Source organism: Dama dama, chromosome 23 (genome assembly GCF_033118175.1).
Source record: "Dama dama isolate Ldn47 chromosome 23, ASM3311817v1, whole genome shotgun sequence".
Classification (NCBI taxonomy): Eukaryota; Metazoa; Chordata; class Mammalia; order Artiodactyla; family Cervidae; genus Dama; species Dama dama.
The window spans coordinates 61,393,047-61,406,170 of NC_083703.1; the positions used below are offsets into that span (position 1 = coordinate 61,393,047).

The 13,124-nt window shown below is 37.2% G+C and overlaps 1 protein-coding gene across 5 annotated transcripts in view; it reads left to right on the forward strand.

The window, feature by feature from the left end:
- TPX2 (TPX2 microtubule nucleation factor) overlaps nt 1-13,124 on the forward strand; it is a 52,332-nt gene that overhangs the window by 11,199 nt on the left and 28,009 nt on the right. For 2 of the 5 annotated variants that reach the window (XM_061127012.1, XM_061127017.1), the window contains exons 3-5: nt 1,296-1,473; nt 6,432-6,551; nt 9,210-9,336. In XM_061127012.1, coding sequence (XP_060982995.1) covers nt 1,368-1,473; nt 6,432-6,551; nt 9,210-9,336 — 353 coding nt within the window. In that variant the 5' untranslated portion in view covers nt 1,296-1,367. Of the gene's footprint in view, nt 1-250; nt 326-1,295; nt 1,474-6,431; nt 6,552-9,209; nt 9,337-13,124 lie in introns of all 5 variants that reach the window. The other 3 variants (XM_061127014.1, XM_061127016.1, XM_061127015.1) reach the window with 3 other exon arrangements.

The window sequence follows — 13,124 nt, forward strand, 5'->3', positions numbered from 1 at the left end:
CAAAATGTCAATGATCCCATTTGAAAAAAAAAGTAAAAGTTAAGTGTGTGTATGTGTTGTATGTGTAGAGATTGAGAGAAATTGTGTGGGTGTGTGAAGTAGTATGGCATTGTGGATTTTTATGAAAGCGGTTTTTGTGATCTCATTTTTAAAAATGAGCATGTATTCATAAAGGCTTAAAGAAAGTACTTAAATTAGCAAATGTGTATGTAAGTCATTAACTGATGTCTACTTCTCTTCCATGATACAGAATACTTTTAAGTCCATGTCATTCCATAATGAAGACAAATGATTCATTGGGTTTCGTAGGGAAATTATTTGCCAAGTGAGTATAGCCTTTAGGCTATTACTTTCAGGTATTTTTTTAACCACATTGGGTTGGAGTGGGGGGCTGACACTCCTACACAGGTTTCCATAGGACACAGGACACAGGACAGTTCTTCTGTACAAAGTATGCAGAAGTAAGGATGGGCCCACACCTTTGACATTTTTTTTAACCTAATCTGGATGTTGTCCCTTTTATGTATTTTTTATTTATTTATTTTATTTATTTATTTTTACTTATTTATTTATTTTTAATGTATTTTTTAAAATATGTCTCTTTATGCCCAGGAGTAGTATTTTTTACAAAAGTATTTTTAAAGAGGAAACCTGTACTTGGCAAAACACTGTCGAGATTTTTTACTTTGTATAAGATACTGTTCTAAGCACCTTAATGGATGAGGTATACACAAGTGAGTAGAATTCATCCTTGTCTACAGGAGCTTAGCGTTTACTAGGAGAGAGATTTGCATAGTTAACTAATATAAAATTAGATGGTATAAAAGCACAATGGCTTTGGAGGGGCAACAGTAATGAACGGTAGATGAAAATTGGGAAAGATTTTAGAGATGATTGAATTGGACTTTGAATGATTAAAATTTTGGTTGGTAGCTATGATGAGTTTCAGAAATTGGTTTATTCAGGGCAAAGAGAAAGTGTATTGGATGTGGATGAGACTGGAAATGAGAAAACGGTAGATTGAGGAAAATAAGATAATGAATGTAAAAGACTTAGCACAGTACATGATATATTGTAGGTGTTCGTTAAATTTGGCCTCTTCCTGATTCCAGTGTATTTACCTCAAGGAGTGTCAAGTTACTGAAAAAGTAAACTTTACTTTTAGTGTGATTTGAAAAGTAAGGCATATTGCCCAGGTTATTTTCAGAATTGCATATGTGATTGTAAAAGCAAAATAGGGAACCAGTACCTTAGATAAATGTGCAACCAAGTTTCTGAACCATTTATTTCCTTAGGAAGTGACCTGTTGAGAAAAGTGACACAAACGTTGGAAATAACCTACTGTTTTGCTCCAAGGGTGGGACACAATGTCACAAGTCACAACCTCTTATTCCTATGATGCTCCAATGGACTTCATCAATTTTTCATCTTTGACTGATGAGGAAGATATGAAAAACATAGATTCCTGGTTTGGTAAGTGTCTGCTTTTCTAGTTGTTTTAAGGGTTAGTGACTTGCTTTGTGCTGAGCAGCTTTCAGAAGAATGGATTGTAGATAACTAAAATATAAATTCCTTTCTGCACTCAGAGACTTTGTCATCCATGATATGATAGAAATAGTTGAAATGTCCACTAATAGGAAATGGACTGTCACTAGAAATCAGTTTTGCATTTAAAAATGATGACTATTTAAGCTTTATGAGCATATGGTAAAAGCTGGTTGAAAAAAGTTGAGTGAAATTCAACTACATGGCTGTAGTGAGGGCAGTCACATAGAACTTGCTTTATTGTCACTGAGCATAGAGTGTAATATTACAGCTGGAATGTTGACAACGATACACTCCACAAATCTTACTCAGATTTCCCCAGTTTCACTTGTACTTATTTTCATGTGTATTAAGTTCTATGTAATTTTATCACCTGTGTAGGTTCATTGATTTACTACCACAGTCAAGATATCAAACCGTTCTAATGTCATGAGGATCCTTGTGTTCCCCTTTTAGAACTATACTTACCTCACTCTTGCTACCTCTCCCCAGCTCATTTTTTTTTTAATTTATTTTTTACTGAAGGATAGTTGTTTTACAGAATTTTCCTGTTTTCTGTCAAATCTCAACATGAATCGGCCATAGATATACATATATCCCCTCCCTTTTGAACCTCCCTCGCATCTCCCTCCCCATCCCACCCCTCTAGGTTGATACAGAGCCCTGTTTGAGTTTCCTGAGCCATACGACAAATTCCCGTTGGCTATCTATTTTACATATGGTGATGTAAGTTTCCAGGTTTCTCTTTCCATACATCTCACCCTCTCCTCCTCTCTCCCCATGTTCATAAGTCTATTCTCTATGTTTGTTTCTCCACTGTTGCCCTGTAAATAAATTCTTCATTATCATTCTTCTAGATTTCCGTATATATACTTCAGAATACGGTATTTATCTTTCTCTTTCTGACTCATTTCACCCTGTATAATAGATTCTAGGTTCATCCACCTCATTAGAATTGACTCAAATGTGTTCCTTTTTTTGGCTGAGTATTATTCCTTTGTGTATATGTATCACAACTTCTTTATCCATTCATCTGTCGATGGACATCTATGTTGAATCCATGTTCTATCTATTGTAAATAGTGCTTCAGTGAACAAAGGGATACATGTGTCTCTTTCAATTTTGGTTTCCTCAGGGTATATGCCTAGGAGTGGGATTGCTGGGTAATATGGTGTGGTTTTTTTTGTTTTTTTTTTAATATGGTGGTTTTATTCCTAGTTTTTTAAGAAATCTCCATACTGTCTTCCATAGAGGCTGTATCAATTTACATTCCCACCAACAGTGCAAGAGTGTTCCTTTTTCTCCACACCCTCTCCAGCATTTATTGTTTGTAGACTTTGATGAGGGCCATTCTGACTGGTGTGAGGCGATATCTCATTGTGGTTTTGATTTGCATTTCTCAAATAATGAGTGAAGATGGGCATCTTTTCATGTGTTTGTTAGCCATCTGTATATCTTCTTTGGAGAAATGTCTGTTTAGGTCTTCCCCACTTTTTGATTGGGTTGTTTGCTTTTCTGTTATTGAGTTGTATGAACTGCTTGTAAATTTTGGAAATTAATCCTTTGTCAGTTGTTTCATTTGCTATTATTTTCTCCCATTCTGAGGTTGTCTTTTCTTATAGTTTTGCTTGTAACTTTGCTTATAGTTTTGCTTATAGTTTTCTTTGCTGTGCAAAAGCTTTTAAGTTTAATCAGGTCCCTCTTGTTTACTTTTGTTTTTATTTCCATTATCCTAGGAGGTGGATCATAGAGGATCTTGCTTTGTTTTATGTCATCAAGTGTTCTGCCTATGTTTTCCTCTCAGAGTTTTATAGTTTCTGGTCTTACATTTAGGTCTTTAATCCATTTTGAGTTTATCTTTGTGTATGGTGTTAGGCTGTGTTCTAATTTCATTCTTTGACATGTAGCTGTCCAGTTTTCCCAGCACCATTTATCAAAGAGGCTGTCTTTGCCCCAGTGTATATTTTTGCCTCCTTTGTCAAAAATAAGGTACCCATAGATGCATGGGTTTATTTCTAGGCTTTCTATCTTGTTCCATTGGTCTGTATTTCTTTTTGTACCATACTCTCTTGATGACTGTACTTTTGTAGTATAATCTGAAGTAAGGAAGGTTGATTCCTCCAGTTCTATTCTTCTTTCTCAAGACTGCTTTGGTTATTAGAACTCAGGCTTCTAGGATTTATGGAACTAGCCCAAAGTCACAGTGAAAGTGAAAGTGTTAGTCACTCAGTCTTGTCTGACTCTTTGGAACCCCATGAACTGTAGCCCCTCGGGATCCTCTGTCCATGGAATTCTCTAGGCAAGAATACTGGAGTGGGTTGCCATTTCCAGCTCATTTTTATATGGAGGGATTATGCTACTCAGAACCCAGTCTCCACATAGAGATAGGATTCCGTGATATTGGGTCAGGTGATATGACACAAACTTTGACATCATCAACAAATAAGGATGTGGGTTTTTTTGTTTTTTTTTTTTACTGAAGAATAATTGCTTTACAGAATTTTGTTTTTTTCTGTCAAACTTCAATGTGAATCAGCCATAGGTATACATATATCTTCTCCCATTTGAACCTCCATCCCATCTCCTTCCCCATCCCACCCCTCTAGGTTGATACAGAGCCCCTGTTTGAGTTTCCTGAGCTGTACAGCAAATTCCTTTTGACTATCTATTTTACGTATTGTAATGTAAGTTTCCATGACTGTTTTCATACATCTCACCCTCTCCTCCCCTCTCCCCATGCCCATGAGTCTGTTCTCTGTTTTTATATTACTGGGGAAATATGTGAGACCAGTGATGTGTCACGCTAGTTATTGCTGCGTCGTCTTCATTTTTTTCTTTCTCATTAAGAGAAATCAGTATGTGATGAGGGTAGAAATGAGTCCATTGCAGCTGTACTTAACACTTATAGTGCAGTGTCCAAATGTGATAGCATATGCCATTCTCTTGGGAAAGAACTCTAATGAAATCCAGTGGGTCTGTTGGGTGTGTATAGGAGGAAGGGTGGATAAGAAAGCCAGCTGCTGTACAGAAGGTCTTCTCCATGCCCTTGGTCCACTGAAACCCTGAGGAAATAGCTGGGCTGTCTCTCTTTTTCCAAGTTTTTTTCTTGAAAATAGGAAAGGAAATATTAGTGTAACAATACTTTTAAATACACTTTGGAAGAAAAAATGGATCCCACTGTTTTTTCAAAACCATCTTAGTTCTAGTGTTCAGTTCATTTCAGTTGCTCAGTTGTGTCCGACTCTTTGCGACCCCATGGACTGCAGCACACCAGGCCTTCCTGTCCATTGCCAACTTCTGGAGTTCACTCACACTCATGTCCATTGAGTCAAGTGATACCATCCAACCATCTCATCCTCTGTCATCCCCTTCTCCTCCCGCCTTCAATCTTTCCCAGCATCAGGGTCTTTTCAAATGAGTCAGCTGTTCGCATCAGGTGGCCAAAGTATTGGAGTTTCAGCTTCAGCATCAGTCCTTCCAATGAATATTCAGGACTGATTTCCTTTAGGATGGACTGGTTGGATCTCCTTGCAGTCCAAGGGATTCTCAAGAGTCTTCTCCAACACCACAGTTCAAAAGCGTCAATTCTTTGGCACTCAGCTTTCTTTATAGTCCAACTCAAATCTATACATGAATACTGGAAAAACCGCAGCTTTGACTAGATGGGCCTTTGTTGGCAAGTAATATCTCTGCTGTCTAGGTTGGTCATAACTTTTCTTCCAAGGAGCAAGCGTCTTTTAATTTCATGGCTGCAGTCACCATCTGCAGTGATTTTGGAGCCCAGGAAAATAAAGTCTGTCACTGTTTCCACTGTTTCCTCACCTATTTGCCCTGAAGTGATAGGACCGGATGCCATGATTTTAGTTTTCTGAATGTTGAGTTTTAAGCCAACTTTTTCACTCCTCTTTAGTTCTTCACTTTCTGCCATAAGTGTGGTGTCATCTGCATATCTGAGGTTATTGATATTTCTTCTGGCAATCTTGATTCCAGCTTGTGCTTCCTCCAGCCCAGCGTTTCTCATGATGTACTCTGCATATAAGTTAATTAAGCAGGGTGACCATATACAGCCTTAATGTACTCCTTTCCCTATTTGAAACCAGTCTGTTCCTTGTCCAGATCTAACTGTTGCTTCCTGACCTGCATACAGATTTCTTAGGAGGCAGGTCAGGTGGTCTGGTATTCCCATCTCTTTCAGAATTTTCCAGAGTTTGTTGTGGTCTACACAAGTTCTAATGCATTCCTTTATAATTTTCTTCCAGATAATCACATCTTTTTACACAGTCAGAGTATACATTCATAGTGGAACTCAGCACATTCCTAAAACTTGTATCAGTAGGCTGTTGATAGAACACACTTTTCGCTGCTTGTACTGGCTTTGGTCATGGAAAAACCTAAGATATAATTCCCTGAGAGAACCTAGCTCTATTCCATCCTCTTGCACCTCACAGTGTCTTAATTGAGGAAGAACCTCAACTCAATTAGACTGCAAGATATCCCTTGTAAGCCTCACCAGTCTCACTGATTACAGTTTTCTTTAAAAGGAACATGATGTATTTAGGTAGTAGATAAGGCCAGTTTATGATTATATGGTCCTAAATATGTATCAAGCAAAGATAAAGAGCTATTCACAATGCAGAGTCTGCACTTATCCTTTTCTGTAATACTTTGTTCAGTGTTACCAGTGTTTTAGTGATAGTTTTTGCAGTTACTGTCTCTGTTATATAACCTGTACTTATTTTTTTTAATCACCGAAACTTTGCTGGTACTTGCCAAATGAGTTCTAAGTGTACCAGTAGGAGGCTTTAGGCCTCATTTTAAGTGTATGACACTCTTCTGTTTGCTTCCTTGCTGGTTGTTTAGATGATCATGATTTTACCTTTTCACAGATGAGAAGGCTAATTTGGAGAATAAGTTTCCTGGGAAGGATGGTACAGGAGGGCTTTTTCAGGGCAAAACACCTCTGAGGAAGGCTAATCTTCATCAAGATGTCACACCTTTGAGGCCAGGTAAGAAAGAACATCTTAGAAAAAACCTCCTTGGCAGAATGGTGGAGCAGTATACTAGGAACCTGAGGGACCTGGGGAAATTACCTAAATGATGTATCCCTTTGTTTTTAATTGGTGAAATGGGCTAATTCATTTATTCATTTCATGGTGAGTTGAAAACTAATGATGTGCTGTTCTTTTCATTTTTCAAACTTTGGGAAATTAAGCTAACATAGAATTTTGTTGCCAGATATATAACTATTTTCTTTTTTGACTAGATTTAATGTAACCTAACCTGAGTCTGGCTGGGAAACAAAACAGCAGGAGAGAAGAATGTACTGCTTGCTAATTGTGCAAGAATTCTTTGAGTCTTGTATCTGATTTTAAAAGATGATTGGCATTTAACTAATAGTTACTAAATATACAAAATACTGTCTGTTTGATTAGAACAAAAAGTATTCTTTTAAGAGGTCATAAATCCTCAGAAATGATTGTTTTGAAATAGTAGCTGTATTTAGATATAATTCACATGTCATACAATTCACCTGCTTAAAATGTACATTTCAGTCTTTTTTTTCATATGCTCATGGAATAGTTGTGCAATCACTACAATCAATTTAGAACATTTGAGAACTAATCTTATGGATTAATCTGAAACTCGCTCTAATCACAGCACTAACTAGAGGGCCATATCAGAAAGTCGCTGTATTTTCAGTGAACTTGTTCCAGAGTGTCAGTTGCTAGGCTGACTTTCAAACACAGGTGATATCTTATTGAATTTGGGGTCTGGACAAGTATCCATCTTTCTTGTGTAAGAGGTTATAACCATGTATACATATTTCACTTGAGGTGCTTAGAAGTGTGGAAGATTTTTCTGTTGCTTTGATGGTCTTTATGCTCTTCTTGAATTGAAAGAGGATGTGATGGTACCTAGTTTGTCTGGACCACTTTCAGTTTAAAATTATTTGTTGGCGGTGAGCCCCAGAGCAGGACCCCTCTGCTTGGCCCATCATGTACCAAAAACCACATACACTGCTTTCACCGGTGCATACTCCTCAGCCGCAGTGTTTTTGTTCTTTCTTAGTACACATTCTCACCTGTCTCATTAGTGCTATTAGTGCTGCTGCTGCTAAGTCGCTTCAGTCGTGTCCGACTCTGTGCGACCCCATAGATGGCAGCCCACCAGGCTCCCCCATCCTGCTATTCTACCCTTAATCTAACTGAAAAATTCTTACTCATCATCAGTTTCCAGCTTAAATATCTTTTTTTTCCCTCTAATTGATGCCTCTTATTTGTGTTCACAAAGCACTTTTCAGAGCTCTGGTTTTTTCTCTTTTTTTGGCCTCACAGCATGTGGGATCTTAGTTCTCCAACCAGGGATTACACCCATGCCCCCTTGCAGTGGGAGCACAGTCTTCACTACTGGACTATCAGGGAAGTCCCCAGACCTCTATTTTAATTTCAACTTGATTGTTTCTTTCTTAGATTCTCAGCACTTTTTTTCTGCTTCTGTTTTATGATGTCCATAGTAACATCAGAATCCTTTGATAAAATATCTCCTTCCTCTTCCCACCCCATACACAGTCCCTTTTCTTAGATGCTACATTTTAAAATTCTTATTGTTTTAAATTGGGGGTTGTATTTGTAATGTCTGGTCATATGATTACTACAGAAATATTTACATTATTTTGAATATGTAAATATTACTCAATGCCAGGTCAGTTACTGTGATGCAGCTACATTTCTTGGTTCTTCTTGGTGTTATTTGTCACAATCCCTTGACCACATAAAGATGATCTTGACATCAGGGTCAGGTAGATTCTTTAACCTTGATCAATTACTTAAAATTTTGTCACATTTGAGCTTGCTACATATTGAACAATAATCCTTGGAAGTTACACTGCTTTATTTGAGGATGGCATTATTTTTCTTAGTTTCTTCTTAGTGTCTTGTTTCCTGGGTCTTATGTCCTCTTTTTTGTATTCTTTCATTTGTACTTCATTAGGTCAGGGGTACATCCCCGGGGAGCTTCCTAAAATAAGGTGCAGGAAGAGAACTTTGAGTTCTCATATGTCTGAAAATGTCATTGTTCCACCTTTGTTTACTATTGAAAGTTGGACTTAATATAGAATTGCAGTTTAAAAGATTTTTTTCTTGATTTCTCTGAAGGCATTGTTCCATTATCTTTTATCATCCTTTGTTGCTGATGAGGAATTCAGCTTATCCTGTTTTCCTTACTTAGGTGATTTCATTTTCTCACAGAAGCTTTCAGAATTTTTATCATTTTGAAATGTCACGAGAGGGACTTCATATGCCACAACTAAAGATCCCACATGCCACAATGAAGGTCAGCAATTCCACATGCTGCAACTAAGACTCGGTGCAGCCAGATAAACAAATAATAAAACAAAATGTCATGAGGGGTTTGGGACACTTTTTTTGAGGTGCCTTAGGCTAGTAAATAGGTAGGGCCCTGGATATTTCATTTCTGCTTCAACTAAAGTAGCTTTTATAAACTGGTCTTCTGCATAAGATTTCGGTGGAACAAAAGGTTCCTCTGCTTAGGAGGATTACAAACACACACACATTTCTATCTAGAATTCTGTATTAAGTCATATGTATATATAGACATGTATTTCCTTGGGATTTGAGTATAGACCAGTTTTTGTTCTCTTGCAGTTGATAATACTTACAACAAACAGGCAGAAAAAGAAAATCTGGTGGAAGAGTCCATTCCATCAAATGAATGTCCTTCTATGAAAGTCAAAAGAACCACATCAAGAAATAATCCAGCTCAGCCTCAGAGGTAAGAGGTGTTCAAGATTGGTGGTTATATTAATAATATTATGTTTCCCATAGTACATTAGACTTTTCATGTTACCTTATTTAATCTTCATAACATTAATGAGTTGTAGGTAATATACTTATTTTATAGATAAGGGCTCAGAGGTGCTAAGTTGCTTGTCCAGGGCAGATTTATTTCAGAGACAGGATTCAAAGTGTTTATAAGAAATAGCCAGAATTTTTCCAAAGTGACTGTACCGTTTTCCCTTTCCGTAAGCAGGATAGTATGAGAGTAACAGTTGCTCCATATCTTGACCAACACTTGGTATTATCAGTCTTTTTACTGATATTTCATTGTGTTTATAATTTGCATTTTCTTGATGACTAATGATGTTGATCACATTTTCATGTGGTTTCTGGCCATTCATATGTCTACATATATAATTTTTTTGAAAATCTGGCTTCTTGGAGTCTCCCCTATGCCTGAAGATCTTAGTGGTCAGCCAAAACCAAGTAGAGTTTATACTCAGGCTTAAGTTTTCATCCTCTTTGTGGTTCTCTTACTTCTGGAGTTTTGCCTCTGAATTTCCAGTGGCTCAGAGGTTAAAGTGTCTGCCTGCAATGCGGGAGACACGAGTTCAATCCCTGGGTCGGGAAGATCCCCTGGAGAAGGAAATGGCAACCCACTCCAGTTATTCTTGCCTGGAGAATCCCATGGACGGAGGAGCCTGGTAGGCTACAGTCCACAGGGTCGCAAAGAGTCAGACACGACTGAGCGACTTCACTCACTTTTGCTTCGGTTACCTCAGGCTAGTAAGACTTGAGTCGTGTGCTGTTCTACTATATGCACACTGGGTAATGCACTGAATCAAAAAAACCCAGCAAACTCACCAAGTCTTACCTAGTGCACTTGTCTTTTAAGGATGGACACCTCATGAGTTTCTGTTTTCTTCACTGGGCATGTTTGGTCTCCCCTAAATACACATAGTTAGTATATATAGTAACAGGAAATTTGTGCAGAGTTTTGGCTCAGATTTTGAGTGACACCTTTTTTGTAGCTCTTTTTCTTCTAGGACTTTCCTCCTAGGTTTCTAACTTCTGTACCGGTCTGAATTCTATCTTTTGTTATTTAAAGCCAGTGAGAGTAGAGTTCGCTGCTGCTGGAGCTGCCACGGTTGGGGCGTGCCCGTAGGCAGAAAACTCATAGCTCTTAACCTTGGTCGTTGCTATTCACGGATAAATGTTCCTATTTTCTATCTGCTTTTGGTCACTTTCCAGTGCACTCAAATGGTCATATTTTTGTATATTGTGTACATTTTGTAATAATATGCAAGAAGATTTGCATGATAAATGTACTCTACATTGCTCCATATTTTTGTTTTTATGAGTCCCTTTAGAGATTAATATGAAAATACTTGCAGGTGAAAGATATGAAATTTGGGATTTGCTTCAAAATCTAAGATGGGTAGATGAAAAGAAAGTTGACAATGTGATTGGCTATAAGTTGGAAACTTTTTTTTTTTTTATAAGTTGGTAATTTTTAAAGCTGAATGATGAGTACCTATTGGTTCTTTATATTATTCTCCATTTTTAATATGTTTTAAATTCTCTGTGATAAAGATTTTTAAATTAGGTACTCTATGCACTCATAAAAATTTGAATATATACTAATAAATCTTAAGAGAGTGTTGAGAAAAATTAAACAAGATCTAAATAAATGACGGGACATACTACATTCATGTTTTATTTATTTTGGCTATGCTGAGTCTTTGCTGTGCGGGATTTTCTCTGATTGCAGCAAGTGGAGGCTACTCTAGTTGTGTGGGCTTCTCTTGTCGCAGACCATGGGCTCCGGGCACGTGGACTTCAGTAGTTGCAGCACGTGGACTCAGTAGTTGTGGTTCCTGGGCTTTAGAGCACAGACTCAATAGTTGTGGCTCATGAGCCTATTGCCCTGCAACATGTGGAATCTTTCCAAGTCAGGGGTTGGATCCTTGTCTGCTACCTTGACAGGCAGATTCTTTACCACTGAGACACCAGAGAAGCCCCCATGTTAATGCTTTGAGAGGCTCAATACTATAAATATCAAGTCTCCTTACCCGACCTATAGATTCAATGTGATCTCTACAAAAGTCCCAAAGGTTTTCATTTTGGACATTGATAAGTTGATGCTAAAAGTTATACAGAAATGCAAAGGTCCAAGTGTAGTCAAGATACTTTTAAAGTATTTTGTAGATAGCAAGTCATATTATAAAGCTACAATAATTAATGCTTTGTATTAATTTGGGTATTGCCCAGTGCTGAGACCCGATGGAATCATATAGAAGCTTACTCTTTCATATATGGACACAATATATACAAAAGTGATACTGCATGCGTATGAGGAGAGGGTGTTTTTATTTTTCCCCCTTCAATAAACAATGATTGGACAATGGATAGCCAAATAGAACAAAATGAGAGTTGTTTACACTCCGTATAAAACAGTCAGTACTAGGTGAATTGTAGATCTAAATGTGAAAACACAGCTCAAGTAAGGAAATACAGGAGAATATCTTCATGACCTAGGAATAGGGAAAGATTTCTTAAATAGAATCCACACAGAAAAGCAATGACATACTTTTTGGGAAGAAGTGCTTTTTGAACTTACTATCTAATCAAATGATACCATAAAGAGTGAGAAACCGCCCCCCCGCCCCCAAAAAAAAGGAGTGAGAAGTCAACCCCTAGATTGGCGGGAAGTATTTGTTAACTCTTAAAACCTACAACGGACTCATATTCACAGTGTATAAAGAATTCCTACTAATCAGTTAGAAAATGATTCACAATGCAGTAGAAAGCAACCAAGAGACTTAACTAGTACTTAATGAACGATGATAACCAAATGGCCAATAAACATGTGAAAAGGTGCTCAATCTCCCTGGGAAAAGGAAACTAAAACCACAGTGAGGGTCTGTAATTAATATATACCAATTTGTATGACTGAAATTAAGTCATCCGACAGTACTAAGTATTTAGGAGAATGTAGAGCAATACAGACTCTTAAAAATTTGCCAGTGTAAGCATAAATTGGTAAAAGCACCTTGGTAAATAACTTTAGTTAATAAGCCAATGTCCTGTGACCTAGCAATCATAACAACAATGTGTACATCAGGAAACATGCGAGAATCAACAGTTGACTGGATAAATAGTGGTATGTTCCTATAATGAATGTTATAGACCACTGAAAATTCGTGAATTAGAACTCCATGAATAACTGTGGTTGAATCTCACAAACATAATGTTGAGACAGAAAGCAAGACAGAAAAAATGTATAAAGTTTTGTTTTCTTTTCAAACCAACGTACTGTGTTTATGGAATGCATGTTTATATGGTAAAAAAGATAAAGCAAAGTAATCATTACTGTAAAAGTCAAGATAGCACCTGCTGCTAGTGTTTTGTTTCTTAGTCTAGGTGGTGATTTCATGAGTCTTCACTTTGTAATCATTAACTTGGTTTTTGTGTACTTTTTGTTATGTGTTACATATTTCAAGAAAAATAGGGGGTCATGACTAAAAGAAAGAGGAGAAAATAAACACTAGTAAATTTCCGGGAGATCTTCTTTCTAACTTCCAAGTCTGACTAGTTAGCTGTGTAACAGGGTCAAGTCACCTTATCTTTTTTTTTTAACTTTTACTCATACCTTCAAAAGGAGGGAGTTGTACCAATGCCTTTTTACAAAATTAAATCAACTTTATTGAGGTTTGATTTACAAATACCAATGCACTTAAAGTACCAACATTTTATGGTGAATTTTCAAAAGCTATCAATAAG